This window comes from Anas acuta, chromosome 11 (assembly GCF_963932015.1).
Source record: "Anas acuta chromosome 11, bAnaAcu1.1, whole genome shotgun sequence".
NCBI classification, from domain to species: Eukaryota; Metazoa; Chordata; class Aves; order Anseriformes; family Anatidae; genus Anas; species Anas acuta.
Window position 1 is genome coordinate 19,939,602 of NC_088989.1, and position 20,947 is coordinate 19,960,548.

The following is a 20,947-nucleotide window of genomic DNA, read 5'->3' on the forward strand; positions in this document are numbered from 1 at the left end:
GCAATTTGCCTCAACAAGAGCAAATATTTTCTGTCATTTCCCTTGATCCCCTGTCCTCCCCTCCCACATCTGATTCTTGGGACACGTGAGGTGTGTCACCTGCACAATCCTGCTCCTCACTTCAGCACATTACAAGTTCAGGCTTTCCTTTCCACCTGGATCACTCAGACACTTGCCGCTAAAAGCCATCGGCATAAGCTGCAAAGTACCTACCTCTTTGCATTTTACAGTTTCAAGGCTATTTTTAGGTACCCAATCACATACTTAGAGTTCATGTCAGTGACACTTCTAGCTGCAAGAGATGCAGAGAGTAGTTCAGAGCCAAATCTGAATCAAATTGCATTTGCTTAGCCTCCTAAGCAGCCCTCATTGGACTCTTTCAGTAGATTTCCCAGTTTACCTAGAATCATTGTTCAGCCTCTTCTCTGGAAGGGACAGATAACCTAGCACTCAACTGTTTCCTTCAGGACATATTTCATTTAATCCAGTGTTAACCACTCTGAGTGATAGGTGCAGCTGTATCTGGTGCAGGTGCTCTTTGCCCTCTCCTGCATTGTCCTTGCCCATAATGGTACACATAGAGTGATTAAAACCTCCAGATGTCAGTGACCTTGTCTGCATTATTCATGAGCCATGGATTTTAAAATATTTTCTTCACTTGAGCACTATAAAGATTTCCAGCTTTTCTTTAGCCAACGTCCCATTAAGCCGTGGCTATTTCCTTGCTTTGGCTGGGATGTAAGAGCATTATATCATCCTCAGGTGACATTCCTGGATGGATGTAATTGAGGCAGTAACTTCAGGACTCCTCTGATAACATCTAATAAGAGACACAATTTTGAAAGCTTCTATAGCTGGATTTGCACAGGTCCTTAGCCAAAAGTTCATCAACTGTATTTCAAATATCTGCATTTGGCTGTAGAAGAAATACCATTTCTTCTTCTTCTTCGAGCTTTTCAACATAATTCCTTCCCACCAAAGTCTAAACATTAAAGGTTTCACTACTTTCTCCTTTTTATAAGAGCTTTTATTGAAATGCATACATGGATTTTTGCTACTATGAGTTTGTGAATCTTATCCAAGTTCAGATTTAACATCTCTGGATCAGATTTGCCCTAATTTTCATCAGCAAGTCTTCTAATAATTAATTTGTAAGACCTGCTTGTAAGCTCCAGCATCCCTTGCTGTTAAGGATCTACATGTATAAAGCTCTTGAGGTTCCTCATTGCATTCACTTTTCTGCTAGGTTAATTTTACGGTTTCATTTGCAGAAAGCAATTGTTTCAGTGAGCTTCCATCCTCATACTTATATAAGCAGATGTGCTGTAAAGGTTTACCCTTTTAATACTCTTCAGGCATATGTATTTGACTAAACCTACCACAATCAGGACTTTTTGTTTTCAGCTGAGGCCCTCGTTTGAGGCTGCTGAAGTAAAACACAAGTACAGGTACTGCATAAACTCTTGTGCTGGCCAGATTTATAGTTGGATTTATAATTATTTTCTGAACGTCTAGAAAAATATCACATTCAGGTCTTGGGTTGCAGTAACTCTTAGTGTATAGTAATGTAATACTGAGAAAACAAATATTGCTCATGCAGCTTTTGCGGTAGCTGCATCTCAAATCCAACAGATTCACACTTGGCAGCCAACACCTAAAGCTGGGAGGAATGCATGAGGCATTGTCTATCAGCCATTTGTGAGTAGTTTACAATAAACATCAAAATTAATGATGTGTTTAGTTTTGATTAGCTTCATGGCATCACTCCTAGATCTGATACATGTCTCCAGAACCCAGCTCCCACTACTCCTAAGGTGTTCACCTTCAGGCTGTGCTCTGCTTGCATTCTCAGATCCTGGCTACTACTCCTAAGCACAAGAAGAAAACTCATTTGCTGATACAACCCTATGAAGCAAAGGCTGAAAATCATTTTTCAATTTTGAACTCCAGCAGAAGCTGCAAAGACTCCTGCTTCTTCATTTGACTCGCTGAAAAGCATTCATGAAACACCTTGTCCACACCACGCACCACGCCAACGCACAGCTTCAGCTGGGCTGAGCCGAGACCACCAGCAGCCATCCATCGGCCAGCGTGGCTGAGGGTACCAGGAGCCAAATGCCTCAGAGGTACTTGTGCATCTTGTACAGCAAGAGCTGATTTCTTAGCTTAACTTCACACTAAGAGGATACCCAGCGTTTGAAAAGAATCTCAGTCTGCTGCTGCTGTCTGACAGCACAGAAGGGCATTGGCTGTAGCAAATAAACACATTATTTCCTATAACAAATAACTGTCCCCAAAGTCAAAGCATTGAAGAGGAGCCTACTCTATAAATTCTTAATTCACACAAGTCACTGAGCCCAGAAAAAGCCAAATACATAATTTCCAAGCACTGAAAAACAGAGAGCAATGTAAGAATTAAGACACAATAATCCAAAATATCTCTTCTCATGCATAGCCAGGATTATCTGTATTGCAAAATCGATTTGTCAGGAAGAGTTACCATATGGTTTCATTGCCAGCAAGCTGCAGATTTATGTTTTGCTGATAAGGAAACAGAAATGAAAGAGTAAGTAAAGCACGCTTGCCCATTGTAGATTTCCTGTGTTCCTTCTCCCTCCCTATAGCAAAACACAGAAAATGAAAATCAAATACATTGCATAAATACATGCCAAAATGATCTAAAACATAGCAGTAATTACCTGAAAGCATTTTGTCAAGATAGCCAGCCGCTGTTTGTGCAGAAATAGAGCCATCCATGACTTTGCCTCATTATTCCCATACACACGTAACTCAAGCTTTTGTGTTGCTTATTGTTGACTATTTAATGCAACTAAAACATGCTGTAATAGCCAGATGCCAAAAAGAGACAGAACATTAGGTTCTACAAACCCTGAAGAAAACAAACAGGCTGATGATATTATTTCTGCAAGTCTATTTCCTTACAAAAGCACGCTTTAGAAATTACTGTCCCCGAAGTCACAGGCATGATGTTCAACATCCGCAGCGAGCTCACAGAAGAGCTCTTGGAAGAGCTCGCTATGTCAAAAGGAAAGAAAAAAAAAAAAAAGGCAGTTAGAACCAGGATGCGAAATAAAGCAGCCTTCCCCCCTCAGCCAGCAGCACGCCGCCCGCCTGTGCTGCCCAGGAGCCCTGCCAGGGCTGCGCTCCCAGCTGCAGCAACGTGCTGCCACGAGGAGCTTATCCTGCCCCTAGCAGATTCAGACACTGGCACAGCTTTTTGAGAACTTGCTGTTAAAGGTAACACCAACCCGGCAGTGACAGTGGGGAGCCCAGGCTTTGGAAGCTGCACAACTTGCAGCAGCCCCTTCATCATGCTGCAGGCACCGGGCAGCGCGTCCCCAGGGCTCCCTGCCCGTCCCACAGAGCGACCTGCTTCAGCGCCTGCTAACAGAAGCTCACGTCAGCAAGCTCTGCGATGGAGCGACCTGCCCTTTCCCATCTATTTCTCTGTTTTCTGAGAGTCGTGTTTAAAAGGGAGCTGCTGGAAGCTGTTACACACCTGGAGGATGCCCCTCGGGTGGGCAGGGCCAGGCTCAGCTCCGTGCTCATGGCTTGGTGGTGCCTGGGCCCAGCTGCAGCCGCAGGGGTGGGTGGCCCTGGGGCGGGCATCCCCAGGGCACATTCTCAGCGCGGGCCTGCCAAGGGACACAACAGCAAGGTGCCTGCAGGAGGCATCTGTCTCTCAGGACACAGGCCCAAAAGAAACACAACTGTTAGCAATACACGGGCCCTGCATCTGCCCGACTTCATCATTTCCAAATTAAAATACTTCATATAAATTATTTTGGTTTTCTACTGGAAAATTAATTTTAAATTTGTGAAAGGGGGAAGCCAATTGCTGTTCATTCTCACAGGCTACACACGGAAATGCTTTTTTGAAAAAGTTTGTTGTCTCGTTGATGAAGAGTTTCCACACAGAGGAAGCAGGAAAGGATTTGAAGAAAGCTTCTCATGGCTGCGTTCACACCTCGGTACTCAGAGAGGCGCCTGCCCACACTTGTGTTGTGGTGGTTAAATGAGGCTCTGCAGCATGACAGGACAGGGGCACCCACCAGCAGGACCTGGTGGGAGGAACAAGGGACACCAGGAGTGCTGAGCCATTTCTGGGTTCTGAGGCCATTTCGGTTTGGATCCCATCCTGCTGCACCTCACCTCTGACTGCACGCAGCAGGCAGTAAATCACTAAATCACCTTTCCAACAGTGCTGAGGTTGAGCAGGCGCTGGTGCTGTCCCATGCAGCTGAGAGCAGCAGGATGCCTCCACTCCCTTAATGAAGGGCTGCCAATTAGTTAATATAGCTAATATACCTACGACTATATTAGCTGCAATCCAGGTCTGACAACACACAGGAACGTATTGACCGCTACACAGCTCCTGACAACTCAGGGTGCCCTTTGGCAGAGAAGAGATGGTGAAGCCTACCTCAGGGTCTTGTCATGCCTAAGAGAACAAAAATCACCAGACAGCAGCAAACGTTTGGCTTCTGCCTCTGAGCAAGACCTTTGCAATGCACTCTGGCAGTCTCACATCTGCATCCTGCAGAACCCTGCACAGGCAGGTCCACATCTAAGCCAGACAAATTTGGTTCATCCCCATTTACAATATCCAGTCCTTTTCTTTCCTCTTTCACTCCCTCCCAGCGTTTTTCAACTGGCTTTTTTGCCACTTGATGTAGCAAACAAGCCACGGTGAGATTTAGGAGTCAGCACTAACCATGTCGCAGTTCTGCTCTGAAATACCCCCCGTCTGCAGGGGCTGCCAGCAATTTTAATCCATGCAAAATCCAAGCCACATATCACTGAGATGCTAGATTAGGGTTTGCTGACAACATGCACAATCTGATCATATTTCCAGCAGAAATAATGTGTAGGATTGGTGTAAAGTGGTTCTTGTTTGTGTATGGCATGGTGCTCTTTTAAGAGAGGATTTGTTCCAGTCACTGGACTGCCATCTCCATCATTGATTTTTTTTTTGCCAATTTATGTCAAAGTCAGGTTATTCTCATCTGTAGATTTTTACCCTGGGATCTAGCAACAAAGAGGATACTGAGTATGTTTCTTATGGGAACGATTAATTGAGAAATAAGAACTCAATGAAAAATGAGGTATTTGACGAAGTCCCCAGTAAAACAAGAACAGATGGGTTTTCTGCATTTTATTAGTCTGTTTACCAACAGCACTGGAAAAGTGGGTTATAACACTTCTGAAAAGTTAATATTGCAGCTTTCAAGAATGGGAAGGATCCATTAAACCTAAAATAAATTCAAAGCATTCATCCATTTACCTCTTCACCATTACTTCTATATTTAAAAAATTAGATAAAATAATAATTAAAAACAAACAAACAAACAAACAAAAAACCACAAGCATCCCCTATAGAGCACACCAGAGTTACGTTTCAATGGAAGCAGTTCCCAAATAAAGATGACCCATGGAAGCACTGCCAGCAGCTGCTTTTGTGGCCAATTGTTTAGCGAAGGAGCTAATATTGCTGATGGGCTCCCCCTTTGTCATTCCAAAGCAGATAATAAATAAATGATGCATTTGCACAATGCACAGTTTGTGGCCTTGTTTCTAAAATAAAGGTCCAATGGAGAATAAAATTAAGAGGAATAATTTGAAACAAGCTATTCGGTCGCGCTCCAGCCTAGACCCTGGCTGCACCCAGGCAGACCCAGTGGGGCAGCCCAAAGCCCCCACGTCTGGGCACAAGGGGTCTGCCCCTCACTGTGCTCATCTCCCAGGTCCAACGACCCCGCTTCTTGTGGAATAAGTGCTGGTATTTACAAGGACCAAAGTCCCCATGCCCCGCTCTGCTGCCTTGGCCCTGCTGTCCCCAGCCAGGCTCTGAGCCTCGTCCTTGCTGGCAAGGTGTTTCTGAGGGAGCAGTGGGCCGGAGAAGCCTGCAGGTTTATATTTTCAACTTGCATCATTACTTTTGCCCAGTGCTCATGAATAACCCCTCATTCGTTAAACCTGTGCAGCCAACTGCAACACTTCTGCAGGCAGTGTGTGGGCTCCATTAGCCAGGCACTGCATCTTCTGCTGGAAACTGCCATGACCAGAAAAGTTAAATTTTTTCCTTGGCAATAGTAAAGGTAATCTATTATTTCAGAACAATGCTCAAAGCCTTTTTCAGCATCACAGTAACTGCAAGAAAACAACCACCACAAACTAAATAAAAATAAATAAGCATGCTAAAGAAGGCCAAAACAATCTAGATTTTAGCATCCAACTTGGTATTCAGCATCTTGCTGACACAGCTCAGGTATCCATAGAAAAACAGACAAGGTTTAGGAGCCGCCAATCCTTGGTGAGCCCTTTGCCATGCCCATACAGGTGCCCAACATGACAGAGAACCACCAGCCACTTACAGGAGTCAAACTTCCTAAACCCTCTCCTTACCACAACAGCCTCCCTTCCTACTGAGATAACCAAGATCCCAGGAGCACTGAGTCCTTTTAGTATTTATAAGCAGCTATATGCTCTTTATCTGCAAGTAAGTTACAGGCAGAAAAAGGATGGGTGAATGCAATAAATGGTGTGCTTGAACCCTGGGCAGCACAGCAGAGCTGGCCCAAACCATTCCCATGGCAGGTTTTATGAGCAGAGATTGATGCTGCTGCAGTGGCAGAGCTGAACACTTCTCACACAGGTATTGATTTTTACAGTATTTCTGATGGGCATTTCTGGGCTCTGGAGAAGGCTCTGGGTACTTGTTTGTGGAAAACCAAATAGGCAACCTGGCCCTTATGCCTGAGAGCAGAAGCTCTGGTGGAATTGTCCTTGCTTTTGTTCCCTTTAAAATGCAGAAAGAAGAAAAATGTTGAAACTGTGTTGTCCAGCCAGTTCTCATACAAACACATTATTAGCTCTGGACCCAGCACAGGGGCCAGAAAAACTCCATTCTGTCAGAACATGCTTCAGCTTTGTGGCTTTTCACCTACAAAATGGTTTAGCACCTTTGAGAATCCTGTAAAGCCATTTGTCTTTTTCTCTTTAGAGGAGATGAGTTTTATTATTTTTTTTTTAAACACTTAAGTTCATCAATTTTATATTTAACCTGAAAGCAAGCTGGTAACAAATTCAACACTTTCTGGCTTCCCTACATAATTATCAATGTTTTCTTGCCAAAATTAAATTAACTACATCTTCAGTAAACTGAGCAAGACTCAGATTTTACTGTTTTTTTTACAGGTAAAGAAAGTAACACAGAGAAACCGGCAGCAGTTCTGTCCATTAGGCTCCAGAGCTACAATTTCAACACACAAGGCACTGGTGGGTGCTTCTGGTGGCCCTCAGTGGGCTGTGCAGACAAGGAGAGCTGGCAGAGCTCAGCCAGCAACCTCGACGTCTCAAACAGGCACAGTGTGCGCAATAGAAATTCTTATCTGAACACGCATGATGAAAAAACTGAGCACAAATAAGATGCCCTGGCAATATCAGGAATCTCCTGCTTTTAATACGGCTTTTGGTACATTTAATTTGCAATAGAAAGGGGAGAAACTCAGCGCTTCATTGAAACGCTGCCAACTGGAGAGGCCAAAAGAAAACCTCAGACCTACTTTCATGGGGAGAGGACGGATCCATTTGGTGCCACAGATGGATGAAGGATGCCTTGCTTTACGTTTGACCAGGGCAGAAGCCGCTGCTCTTGCCCCTGTTGCACCCCGCAGGAGCCAGCAGCTGTGTCTTGCAGGATGTGCGTGTCCCTGCGCATCCCCGCTAACCCGGACACTACAAGAGCCCCACACAGCACCCACAGCAGGCTATCTGCCTCTAACAGCTGCCCTGGTTTGTGCAGAGGGTTGTGAATGTCACCGATAAAAGCAGATGTCCCCTGATGAGGTGGCCTCTCACGTTCACACCACGTCTGCCTGCCGGTGACAACCTCTGTGTGTCGCCAAAATCCCTGCAGCCGGGGCGAGGAGCTGAGCATGGCACCGGGGCTGCCTTGGCCCAACAGTGCTGAAGCAGGGGCTGAGCTGGCCAGACCCGCCTCGGTCTCTGCAAAATCCACCCCAGAATGAAAGCCTAGGTGGACACTTTAGAGTGCTTGCTGCAAACATGTTCAGTTTTGGCCCAAATCGACAAGATATGAGTTGCTTGCTCAGAGCACTTATTCCAAAGGAATATGGAAAATTTTCAAGCTCGTTTTTTTGAAGCCACTTTGTTGTTTTAAAACAAACCATTTAATACAGGTTTGTCTGTTCTCTTGCAGCTAGACACTCCAGTATAGCAGCAATGCGGGTCAACCTGGAAAAACATTTTCCCTTCTTCCGTCCCAACTTGTAGCACAGTCCCTGACTTCCTCACTGGTGACAGTTCTGGCGCCACTTGCCCAGCCCCCTGGCAGCGGCTGTCACCCCTTTGCTCTCAGATGGCCCCAGTGCAAGTGTCAGCATACAGGGCCAGACGCAGTCCTCACTGCCCAGCCCCGACCCCACTCAGGATCAGCACAGATGTCACAGCAACAAACGGTACTGCTTTCTGCCCATCTCTTGGGCCCACAGAGCCAGGGCATTTCCAGCCACCCTGCTAAACAAAACCAACCTGAACGCCAGTGAGCTCACCTGCATTTGCTTCCCTTTGCTGTTCCTTACCAAGTTTGCTGCTTGAAGATGCTAAAAGCGCACCACAGAGCAGTGACCTGCCATTCACAGCTGTCAGCAAGAATTTCTGTGAATAATTGATTTTTTTAGACACTGGTCTGCAAGACTTAGCAATAGCATGCAATTTATTATGGCGACAGAAATCATTCATGGACTGAGACAGTAACAGATTTTAAAACCCCCTTAGCAGTTTTTATCGCTTGTCATTTTCCTTCCCTCCTTTTTGCTGCCGGGGTGGGCTTTCTGGTGCCAGGCTTTGCAGACAGCAGCAACGGGGCAGCAGAACAGCTCGGCCACAGCTGGGGGCGTGGAAGCCCTGCCCCAGCCCGCAGCTGCCCTGCCAGCCCCACAATGATTAACAGTGCGAGTCGATGGGCACATCTGCCTGGGGCCTCCCCGGCCATCGGAATTAGCAGGAGATGACTTGAAGATGGATGGGGACACCAGCAGAAGGACAGGGAAGCTGTCTACCATGTTTACTCTTCTCCACTGAATTAGTAAATGATTGCAGGCCAGTTACATGCAGGGTGGCCAGCAGCTTAAGCACAGGGACCAAAGGGCAGCAGCCCCACTCACACAGGATGCTCCGGCCTGCCTCAGGCTCTGCCAGTGAGCTAGATGACAGACGGCTTTTGGAAGGCTTATGTGTTCAGGCAGGGGTAGCCTAGGGTTAAACAGCGGGAGAAACTTGGTTCCAGCCTGTATTCCAGTAACAGGCTGAATGCTACAGCTCCTCCTTGCCTGTACAAAACAGCACCAGCTTTGTGGGGCCGCTCGTTGTGGAGAAAGGCGAAAGCAGCCCTGCCAGGCTGGGTGCGCCTCGCGACCTGACCGGGCAGCAAAGCTCGTAGTGCTGGAGAGCACTGGGCAGGTGGGGAGAAGCCCTCCTGTGCCTCATCCTGCTCCCCACATGAAGGCAGACGTTTCTGCTCTCCTGAGCTAGGGAACCAAACAACCAGATGTGCCGTGCCCCCAGCGCCTCCTCCTGCCACCCCAGCCCAGGGGCTCCCTCTGAACGCTGCTTCCAAGGCCCCACTTTCACTCAGGTTTTTACCCAGCATCTTCCCCGCACCTAGCCCAGCTCCTGTCCACACGGTCACTTCCCTAAACAATTCTCAAAGACCCTCTGCTTAGGAGACTCGTACAGGTGCATGGTGCTGTGTTTGGCTTTATTTTATCCCAGTGATAAGGCCTCAGCAACCACTTACAACTACATTAAAGGGAAAGCAATCAGTTCACCTGTGCTTCCAGGAGCTGTTCTGACTGATGCTGACACCACCGCGCTGCTGGGCCAGTCCCAGCCCTGCCGTTCCAGGCCCCACCAGCAAACACTGCTACATAAAGCAGGCCCCACTCAGCCCGGCCTCCGGGACCCTCCACAGATACAGGAATTGATTTTATTTGGTGCGTGCTTGCTCGTTCTGCAACTTGCGCATTTCTCATTGTCATCTCACGGCAAAACACAAAGCGAGCAGGGCAGGCTTCCACTGCAAATGCAAAATCATCTCCCTGTCACTCTTCGGATCCGCAGAGCCAGTCTAAACTGCTCCACAGAGTAACACAGCTGCTTATCTATGACTGCATTTGAAAGACAGCGTTGTCAATAAAATGCCTAAGTGAAAACAAGGAACTGTCCTACGTGCTGCCTTGTCCCTGTCAAATTATTGAAGGCAAAGTGCTGCGGTGCCAGGTGCGTTAAAAGGGAGCGGCAATCCTGACAAATGAGGTAAGTATCTCGTGCTAATTTCCACACAGTTAAAATTCCCTTTGTCACAGAGTTTCAGATATGCTGGGAGACTCAGCTTCCCACGGGAGCCCAGGGATCTCCTTGCCCTGCCACACAGGGAGCAGCCAAGCCAGCAGCTTGATCCCTCAGCTCCCCAGGCACAGCAAACCCAGAGATTGCAGGGTTGTTTGGGTGGGTTTGGAGCTGAAATGTCAGTGTTCTGCGTCCAAGACATTCAGCTCACTTCGTTCCCTAGCTGAAATTCATACATCTAGACATAATTCATCTCTATAACCTAGGTAATTTAAGAGGCGCTTGGACAAAGTATTGGAGAGTACAACAGGGAAACATCTTGCACTGTGGAGGACTGTGCTACACCACCTCATAACTCGTCTCCTTCTCTATTTCGCATCGTTCTAGAGTTTTTATGACAAGCACAAAAATCAATCTCTCAAAGCAATAACAATGCTTGGTCCAAACACAGAGCCACTGAGATTAGCATTTTGCAGTACAGGAGATAAAGCCAATTAGCTGAAATTCTGCCACCACCACTTCTTTTATTTTATTTAATAGAAGGTTTCACTTTGATCTCATGGGAGAAAAAGGAAGGAGAAATAACCCTTTAAGAAATTACAAGCCCATCTGCTCCAGTTTGTCTCACATCCTGCCCTGCAGAATGAAAATTCAGGATGAAGATTTTCTTCCCCGGTTTAGAAACCGAGCTGCACCTTGGGATCACAGGAGCGAGCCGAGAACTTCCTTGCAGCCCACCTGCAGAGCCGCAGTGCTCTCTGCTCTGAACAACTGTGCTTTTGCTTTCCTGGAAGAGCAGCCATAAGTTCTCGCGACATGTTTTCAGTTTCTGCACTGGCAAGGACACAACCTCACTGCAAAAAAAAAAACAGCATGTGCCAAAAGGACAGACACCATGGGTCACACCAAAGCTAAACCGGCCTGGTACTTCTGTCCCAGCACGGCCACCCAGAGAAGAGTACAACCGAGCAAGTACCGAGCGATACCTCCTCAAGCAAATCACAGCTCAGGTCTGTCCTAAGCCAGAGGTGGTGTCTTTCCCCTAAATGGTGCCTGCTAGGTAACTCCTTGCAGGAATTTGTCTGGACATAGCACGTGCGGTTTCCTGTGGCACGACCCACAGGTTATTTGCAGCTTACCTCAGGCAGCCTCTCTTCCCTCCTGGTTTGGGAAAGCAGAGGGATATGGCTGAACCGCAACTACCAACAGCCCAGCAGCAAGAGAGCTACCAAGTTCTAACCTGGCATCATAGTTTCTGGCACATTTTGTTTTTCTTTCCTACATTACCTTTGTCTGTGGCTGCACTGATGCATTTGCAGAAGCAGGTTGGTGTTTCTAGCAGCAGGTGCTGCCCCAATCTGGGGCAGAGCAGCCTTAAAAGAGCTACATGATTGCACTGGGGGCTGGGGGAAGAACCACAGCACAAACCAAGGTGCCGTTCTAGACAAACAGAGGGCTAGAGCCCCAGCTTCAGTGATGTGGAGACTGAAAATAATTACACGCCTTTACTACTCCTTCCTCACTTTCCTATTCCACCCGATGAGCCCCCTGCTATAATCTGAGCAGCTTCAGGGGCAGCAGCACCTCAGTGACAGCCCAGCGGCTGTGCTGCCCACAGCTCTGCAGCCACAGGGCCATCCCTGCCTCTGCTTGACAGTGCCCATAGGGCTGGAAACCGCTCAGTCACCACTTCGATGAGCATTTCAGAATTTTGCAGGCATCTCCAGATAATATAACGGGCCTGGCAAGAGATGGTTGATGAGCATCTGTCCACAGTAAACTCCTGCAGCAAGGCAATAATGCCGTAATGCTGCTGTGACAGCACAACAACCACAAGATGATAAGGAGAACATAAAAGCATCAGTATCATTTAAAAACACAATAGAAGAAGGCTTCTTCGCAGCCTCGAGAGGCACCGGGACAGTTTGCTGCACTCTTCCCCTGCCCACGCTCCTGCTCTGCACGTTTGCCCGTCTGCTAGCAGAGCACGAGAGAAGCACAGCGAGCGTCCCAGCGCCCACCTGCAGCCACAGCTGTTGCTTGGCTGTGACCAGGAGGTGGAAATGAGGCTGAGCTCACTGCTTGCTTTGCAATGCCCTGCTGAACCTTCCCCAGCAAAGGGTGGCAGCGGTCCCCCTGGGTTCAGTCCAGTAGGGACAGTGGGAGAGAGACGCCAGCCCCCAGCAGGCAGGCAGGAGCAGGAAGAGCAGAGCATGCCTGAATGTCACAACTGCGTTGCAGGAAGCTGTCAGACCCTAAGTGTTAAATGCATCAGGCTGTGCAATGAATTTAACTTCCCTCTCATTCATATATTGATTCAAATGGAAATCTTGCAATGCTTTCGTTCATCCCCTCCGCAAGGAGCACGCAAAGGAGTTTATCCACGAGACTTATTAGCACTCTGCAGGCCAGGGCCAGAAATTTTACTCAATCAAAGCAGCAAAGAAAAATGATCACCAATAACAACACAATAAATGAAAGGTGCTGCATAACAGTTGTCATCAGCTCTCTCTGGAGGTCACTTCTGCAAATGCTACTGCATAAACAACACATCACATTTTAAATTAAGCACCTTGAGCAAGAGTTTAATTAAAAATTATACACCAAGTAGCCATAATTTTAGCTATCCAAACCACTCAGATTTAACAGCAGCACATCCGGCTTGCTCAGTACACTTGTAGCAACAAACTGATATCCAGCCAAGGTGAAACCTGTGTGGATGGGGAAGGGCAGAACAGACTCCACAGCAGTGGGCAAAGAGGCTGTGAGGGAGCTTGCGGGGAGCATGGCAGTGGTGGGTCTGGCAGAAGTGCCTGCTGCAAGCATCTTTGCTGGTCCCGCAATCGATGTGGACTTACATGCAGATGTATCTGTGCCATGGTCCTGTCCAGCCCCTTTTGACTCTGATCTGGCACCCACTAATAGTAACTCCTGGTCCACATCACTGTTGCAGGTGGTTTGGGAAGGACACTGAGAGCTGTTCTGGTTGGGAACATGGCAGAAGGAGGACTGCCCCTAGCTAGCCCTGGCCTGAAAATAGGTTTCTCCCTTTCAGCCTCTCCACACAAAGCCTAAATAATCAGGTTCTTCAGTACAGGAAGAAACGTCTCCTTAGAGGTACTACAACAAGCATAACACCACATTCTCTTGTTCTGACTTCAGAAATACAGATGGTGAAAAATGCCTGTACTTGCTGGCTGTGAAGCACAGCGATCCGGCTTGACCCAGGAGTCAGGTTTGTGGGCATCCAAGGCATTAACCGAGGCTGAGATGCCAGTCTGCATGCTGCGATTTTTTGGTCGATCCCACACTTCTGGGAGTTTTGCCACAGGTAAAAGGGGCAAGATCATCCCACTCAGGAAGAGGAAAGGCTGAGCACATGGGACGTGCCCCTTCTGACCCATCTTGCCTGGCGGCACAGCCCAGCCCGAGGGGACAGTTTGACACGACAACTAAACAGAGCCCAACACACGTGATTTTACACAAGCAAAAAAGCCAATAATTAGCAAAAATTAGAGAAACAGTGTCCATACCTGAGTTTGAGTTGTTAATTCTGAGGGACGCTCCCCAGAAGCTGTTCCCTGTTTTTAAAAACGAACCGCGCTATTAAACTCAAATTAAAGGCGCAGTTAGGCACACTCAGCGGCTGCAATTTAAAGCATCGCTACACCATCAGCCCGGACGCGTTTGCTCGTTTCCATCAGCATCATAAAAACCGGGTCATCGATAAAGCCCGCCGGGACCGCGGGGGTGAACTCGATCCCAGCGAGGTGGGCGTGGGGGGGCCGGGCTGCAGGGGGATGAGGTCCCGGGGCTCGAGAAGTGCTGAGCGCTGCCGGTGCTGAAGGCAGGGAACTGCCCACACCGCAGGCTGCAGCAGGCAGGGACAGGCTGGGCGAGCAGCGCGGCGCAGAGCTCCGGCAGGCTCCTCTGGCTTTACCTTGCCAGCTTCAGGGCTCGCCGGGGCAGCGAGCAGGCGGCTGCTGGAGCCCGACCCAGCACCGCCGCGGGCAGCAGGGCCCCCCTGTGCCCCCCAGCCCCTGAAAGCTGCAGAGGGGACAGCCCAGGTGCAGCGGGCGCGTCCCACCTGCGCTAGGGCCAGAGCCCAATCGGCAGCAAGTTCACCGCTCCCAGCCCGGCCAAGGAGCTCTGGAAACGCGCTCCCCTGCCCAAGTTGAGCAACGAAACCGGGGTGGAGGGGGGAGAAGAGGAAGCCAGAGAGCTTTGGTTCATTTCCCATTGCAGCCCTGGCTGCATCGCCCCGTTCCAGCGGAGCGCCCGGGGCTCCATTTTCTCCCCGGGCCGTTGCCCGCCGCTGGCTGTGCCGGGGGCCGGCAGCTGCCGGCAGCGCGCCCCGTGCCGAGCCCCCCCCCGGGCCGTGCTCCGCCGAGCGAGCTCCGCGCCCCGCCGGCTCCCCCGGCTGCTGCCCAGCTCCCAGCTGCCGGCCCCACCAAGCTCCCCGCTCCTGCCCAGCTCCGAGCCCCCTGCGAGCACGGCGGGGGCCTCGCCGCCCCCCGGGGTGCCCCCGGGGCTCGGGGGGTGCCGCGGCGAGGGGGCGGCCGAGGGGACCCCACACCTGGGGCAGCCGCAGCCCCTCGACGGGGGTCCCGCAGCCTTGGGGGCGGGACAGGAGACCCCAAACCCCTCTCAGGGGTCCCGCCCCGTGCCCTAAAGGAGGGCCCGGCCGCATCCCTCCCTACCTGTGTAGCCGCGGGGGGGGCCGCCGCCGTCCCGGCCGGGCGCAGCGCTCCGCGGCACCTCCGGGCCCGGCGCCGTGGCTGCCGGCATGGCTGGGCTGAGCTGTGCCGAGCCGGGCTGAGCCGAGCCGAGCCGGGCTGAGCCGAGCCGAGCCGTGCCGGCAGGTGCAGCCGTGCCCGCCTCCGCCGCCGGGGCCGGGCCGGGGGGAGGCGGTGTCCCGGGGGAGCCGCCGGCAGCCCGCCCCGCCCCGGGGAGGAGGAGGAGGAGGAAGGCGGGGTGAGGCCCGGGGTGACACACAGCCACCCCCAGGTCACCGCCATCTGACCCCAAAGTCGGCCCCCGCGGGGCTGTGCCAGCGCTCCCGGCCGTGGCCCTAAGGCTCGGGGCAGGGAGCGGGGCTCAGCCCCCGCCCAGCACCCCTGGGTGCTGCCCCTGCCCGGGGCCCTGCTGCGGGAGCTCTGCAGGAAGGCGCTGAGCCTACGGGCTGGGGCTATTAAGGCTTGCCTCGCTTATTTTACCCTCTCATTATTATTTTTTTTCCACATGAATTTAAAAAAAAAAAAGTCTGCAGGAGCAGACTGGGGAGATGAAATTCCAACACGCACCGAGCCCAGGCAGGCTGAGGGGGATCCGAGGCTCTGCTGGCAGCACAAGCAGTGAGGGACCGAACCCACGGGTGCCACGGCTGCGCTGTGCCCGGGCACGGCGCCCCTTCCTCCGTGCTGCGGATACGGAGGGCTGCTATTTCCAGCTCTACAACCAAAACACAGGTTTTAAAAGTAATAGTCGTGCTCTAGGGAAAAAAGTGTGGCTTTTTTTTTTTTTTTTTGATTCTGCAGCTTACACATGAGGTCTGCATTTGCACTAATGCCAAATACTCCAAAATCCACTTGGAGGCCCCAGGAGCGATAGCTCCCACAGTCCACTCCATCCTGTCCTTGAAGCCAGAGGAACACCCAAGGCAGGCGAGTGCCTCAGTGATTTTGTCCTCCAGTCACCGCTCCGACAGCTGCTATGGCGAGGTCGCACACGCCGCGTTACCGTGTTACAAGCCAGACCTCCTGTTACACGCACCTCCAGAAGCAAGTGCCAAAGCAGAATGTGAACCCTTCTCCCCTCCTACAGGCAGCCAGTCTTTCTTCACACCCGAAAGCAAAGCTTTGTCCCGCAGGGAGGCAGGTCCTGAAACGCCTGCTGGGCGAGCCCCCAGCACAGGGCAGCCCTAGCGCCATGGCTGGAGCCACCTGTGAGGTGACAGCTCGTGCTGCCACCAGCACAAGTCTTGCTGCTGATTTCAGTGGAGGTGGTGGCCAATTACACTGACCCAATTTCTGTAATGCTTAAAGTCCAGCTGTAATAAAAGGGAGTTTTGCCGAAGCAAGGTGTTGCCATCCACCTCTGAACAACGGCAACGTGATTGCACTTTGAGTGCCACCCCTCCCATGCCAATATGCTTTCAATTTAGTGACAAATCTCATCAGTATAATGGGAGTGCATACAGGAAATTAGGGGGGAAAGAAGGAAGAGCATGGAAAGCGCAACTTAGAAATCATGAAAGCTTCCATGCTGAAGCCCAGGTTTTCTATGGCAGACCCCTTACTTAGCCTTCAGCACCACTGGAGGCCACGCAGCCCAACTAGACACTTGTTGCCTTTGTGTAGGGGCTGTTTGACTGCTGGATTTCACTAAGCTGCCCTAAAGCACCATTTTCTAATCCCAGTTATTAGGGCTGGCTCAAGGCTGCCAAGGGCACAAGACTGCTGAAGCAACACTCCCTGTGGCCTCGCTGCCCACGTAGCCCCAGGCTGCAGAGCCCCGCAGCAGGGACTTAAAAATCATGTCCTGTGCCCCGTGCCAGTTCCCCAGCCCTCCTGCAGCAGCAGGCTGAGCTCTGGCACGTTCCTCCCCTGCAGCCAGCCCCCTGCACCTCCTCCTCCCTTTTCACTGCAGAAGCTGCCTGGCTCCTGCTGAGCATCAGACCCTCATCCCTGAGGCAGCAAAACCGGGCTTTGTCTACCTTGCTCAGAAACTTTGAGTAGGAGGTGTTGCTTGTTCTGTGCCTCTCTAAAGGAAGGCCAGTGGCTCTCAGCCACAGGTTTCTGTTCTAACCAGATAACACATGCACAGGTGTTATTGCTGGAAATCCACCTCAGGCTCAGCAATTAGATTCCTGAAAGAAAGTCTAGACCTTTTCAAATGGCAATGAAATCATCTGCTAGGTTGTAAGAAGTGTTAGTGGCCCCAGGGTGCTTCTGAATCAGTGGCGTGCCCCTGCCAAGGGAGGTGGCTCCTCCTCCGGGAGCAGCAGCAGCCCTGAGCACACAGCCTGCCTCAAAGCATCACCCCTGAGCCTCTGCTGCAGACCACAACGTGCTCGAGATCTGCCACATTTGCAAGAGCAGCAGGAGCCAGGCAATTCACCGCTGTTGTACTCAGCCCAAAAAGGGGAAGCAAAGCAGAGGCCCTGCTAGGAAACAGCCTCTGAGGAGGAGCCACGAGGGGCAGATCCTCCCCGGCGGAGAGGAGGTTGCTCACGGCCACGGGGCTGGAGGCACAGGGCACGCCGTCTTAGACGGGACTTGAGAAGGATCAGAAAGGAAAAGCTGGAGGGAGAGGGTTATTAGGAGCGGGTAGGTGTCCTTTTGAAAATCTGAAGTTGCCTTTGAATGGGAAGAGTAGAAAATCCAGCAGACTAAATGTGAACGGCACAAAAAGCAGGTCAAGGAGTAGAAGAGCAATTTGCAGAAAGCATCAAAATGAGTAGTAAATTTCTCCTCAAGTGCCCTACAAGCAGAAATTCTGCCAGAGAGCCTGTGGGGTCTTTGATCAGGATATGAAAGAAGCACTCAGAGAAGATAGGGTCATAGCAGAAAAGATAAATTAATTCTTTGCTTACTCGTGATGAAAACAAGGAGGGAAGCCAGAATCCCTCTTTAAAGGGACACACAAGGTGGTCTGTAGATAGTAGATGATGCTGTGGACCACATAGGCAAAGAACGACAGCAGAAGGCATTCATCAAGTGGCCAAAAAAAAATCAAGATGAAGCAGGCACATTAATTTTTAAGCCTGATGCATAACATTTCACTTAAAATCTTCCCAATTAGCTAAGGCCTGAAATAGAGCACATAACACCAGCTTTTCAGAAGGATTTCCTTCAGATGAGGCCTCAGAAGCTATTGGCTGGTAAGCCCAAAATCTGCATCAGCATGATAGTAAGAAATGTTTTAGCAAATAAAATCAGTAAAAACATGAATACATTTAATATACTGGGGAAGAGTCAACATGACTTTTACAAATGGAATTAAATTGTATCTCAAAATCCTCTGGGGATGTTTAAAGAAGCCAACAGGACAGGATATAGGGAATATCTAGCTGATATTTTCTATCTGGATTTTCATAGAAGGGCTTTCAGCAAAACCTCTTCTCCAAGGACTGCAAGTAGCTAGGGCATAACAGGAAAGGATGTAGCCCTAACAGAGAAGTGATTAAAGATGGGAGATACAGAGCTGCTTTTCACAGCAGAGAGGGGTGATCAAGGGAACTCCAAGCAAGCAAGAAAGCACACGGGGACCTGCAGCATCACTTGTGCCACGGGCCAAGCTGCGTGCCTGGGCCAAACTCTAGGCCAAGCTGTCACAGCTCCTCCACCTGCTCCTGGGCTGCCACCAGCACCGGGCTGACAGCCAGGGGACCGCTCACAGACTGCACCCAAAGCTCTACCTTCCTTCTGCCCAGGAACCCTGCGCTTCTCCCTGGGAGATGTGGGCAGATGTTGGAGAGGTGCTGGGCTCAGGATGGGGCTGTAGCTCAGTACCTTGTATTTCCCTCTGCTGCTGCTAGGTATGGGGCAGTGACACGGGGTGGGGAAAGCACAGCAACATGCAGCTGCGTTTATCCCACCGAAGCACTGCCTGAAAATGGTGAGTTAATGTGAAGAGGGGAGGGTTTTGTTCCCTCTGCAACAGAAAAGAATAAACACAGTGCAGCAGGCCAAGTGGCATCTATATACATGCAGTTTTGCCAGTAGCTTGGAAAAACAAACATTCTGAGAACAGCCATTTGTGTCTTCAATACAAGATAAAATGTTACTGGGTGCTCTTGCACGCAAGCCCTCTCCTCGAGCATTGTTCGGTGCTAATCAGCACAGTGACAGTTAAGCAGACATGGCCTTACACGTTCATGTTTGGTTTGGGATTTGGTGCCTGTGGTAATCTGGCAGATGTCACACTTTCTTTCCCAGCTCAGTTTCTTAAAATTATAATAGAATTATCTTTATTTGCTTTTTATTTTCCCATTTAAATTGTTTGTGCTGAGCCTAGGAATCAGGAAACAAAATAAATGGTAAGAACATGCAAATCCCCCCATCACAAACATGCACACTGCACAGCACCACAGGGCTCAGCAGCCCCGAGCCCTGCTATGAATGTGCATGAGCACACTGCAAACCAGCCTCAGCTGTTACGAGCCTCCACATTCTCCATTTAAGCCTCCAAACCAGCATTTGAGCCTGTGGAGATGGTTTTAAGAGGCATGGTATTGGAATAAACACACACAAAGTAAAAGGAAATAAATAATGGGGAATTCTTGGAGGAACTGGGAAAGAAGAGACAGAAAGCAAGTGGCTCGCTCAAAAGGAAAAGAACAAAAAAAGTGTCTGTGTGACACTTCCAGGTTTCCAGCAGGACAGAGAAGTCAGAGGACGGTCCACAAAATACTGCCTGACAGCAGGTTGCAGGGGATGCGATGGTGCCTTGACGAGGGATAAGAAAACCGCAGGGGCTCACCACAAGCAGGGGCCGTCTGCTGGGAGCTGATGGCAGTTATCTGAGGAAGGGCTGAGCCGAGCCGAGGAGCGTGGTACCTGCAGGGCAGATAGGAGGCCCGCAGACACCATGCCTGGGGGATGCAGCAGGCAGAAGCTGAAGAAGAAGTGGGTGAATTTCAGGTTCTCCCCCTCCCAGCTACTGGAAGTTGGACACTGAAGAAGAGAATTATTTTCACTCCCTTCAGGTTTCGAATGGAGCTAAACTCACACCAGGAACCCTTGCCTGAAACATACCAAAAAACATTGGGCATCCAGATATCGGGGCACTCAGGCTGAGAGGGCAAGAGGGAGGCTTACCCTAACAAATAGGATATACGTATTTTTTTATTCTTACATCTAGGATCTAAATATGAAAACAGTTCCAAAAATCAGAAGCTAGTTTAGAAGAAAAGATGCTGTGGGGCATTAAGTAGGGGGATTATATGGAGGAATAAAAATGCAAGCAAGCAGTGGGATTTTCCTCTCCACTTAAGATCTAGAGCTCTTGGCAAGTTATCTGCTGTGAAAATCAGAGAGCTGTTGATTTCAAACAAAAGCAGCTTTCTGCTGAAACACATCTCCCAGCGCCCTGGCATTACCAAGAAGTAGCAGAATTCTCTGAGCAAGGGGCAGAAAGATTTGTTTCTCAGTGAGGATGACCCCTTCCCTCCTCGTGGGCTACCAAAAACAGGCAGAAGAAATCAGTGACCTTGCTTAGAGACACCTTGTGATCAATATTCAGAACGGGGCTTGGCTTTCTGCATTAACCCCCAAAAAGAGGGTGCTTGTTCCTCAGCTGCTGCCCCTCCTGCCTTGGGGCTGAGAGCACACGAGCATTTGTGGAGGGTTTATGATGGAGAAGTTGCAAGGCACTGTGCGCGAGGCCAGCCAGATATTGAGTCCTATACCACAGACAGTTTTTATATAGGGTCGCAGTGTTATCAACAGGAGTGACATGGTCTGTTTTAAAGCACACAAAGCAGAGAAAGCTGACAGGCCCATGAATAAACCCAAGGTTCAAGTGATAATTTTTAAATTATCCCTCAGAAGAT

The 20,947-nt window shown here is 50.0% G+C and overlaps 1 protein-coding gene across 4 annotated transcripts in view; it reads right to left on the bottom strand.

Moving 5' to 3' along the window:
- SUSD3 (sushi domain containing 3) overlaps positions 1-20,947 on the bottom strand; it is a 69,531-nt gene that overhangs the window by 17,668 nt on the left and 30,916 nt on the right. The window contains exon 1 of one of the 4 annotated variants that reach the window (XM_068694670.1): positions 15,093-15,300. The exons of 2 other annotated variants lie outside the window; for them this stretch is intronic. In XM_068694670.1, coding sequence (XP_068550771.1) covers positions 15,093-15,180 — 88 coding nt within the window. In that variant the 5' untranslated portion in view covers positions 15,181-15,300. Of the gene's footprint in view, positions 1-2,699; positions 2,773-15,092; positions 15,301-20,947 lie in introns of those variants that run through there. One more of the 4 variants, XM_068694671.1, reaches the window with a different exon arrangement.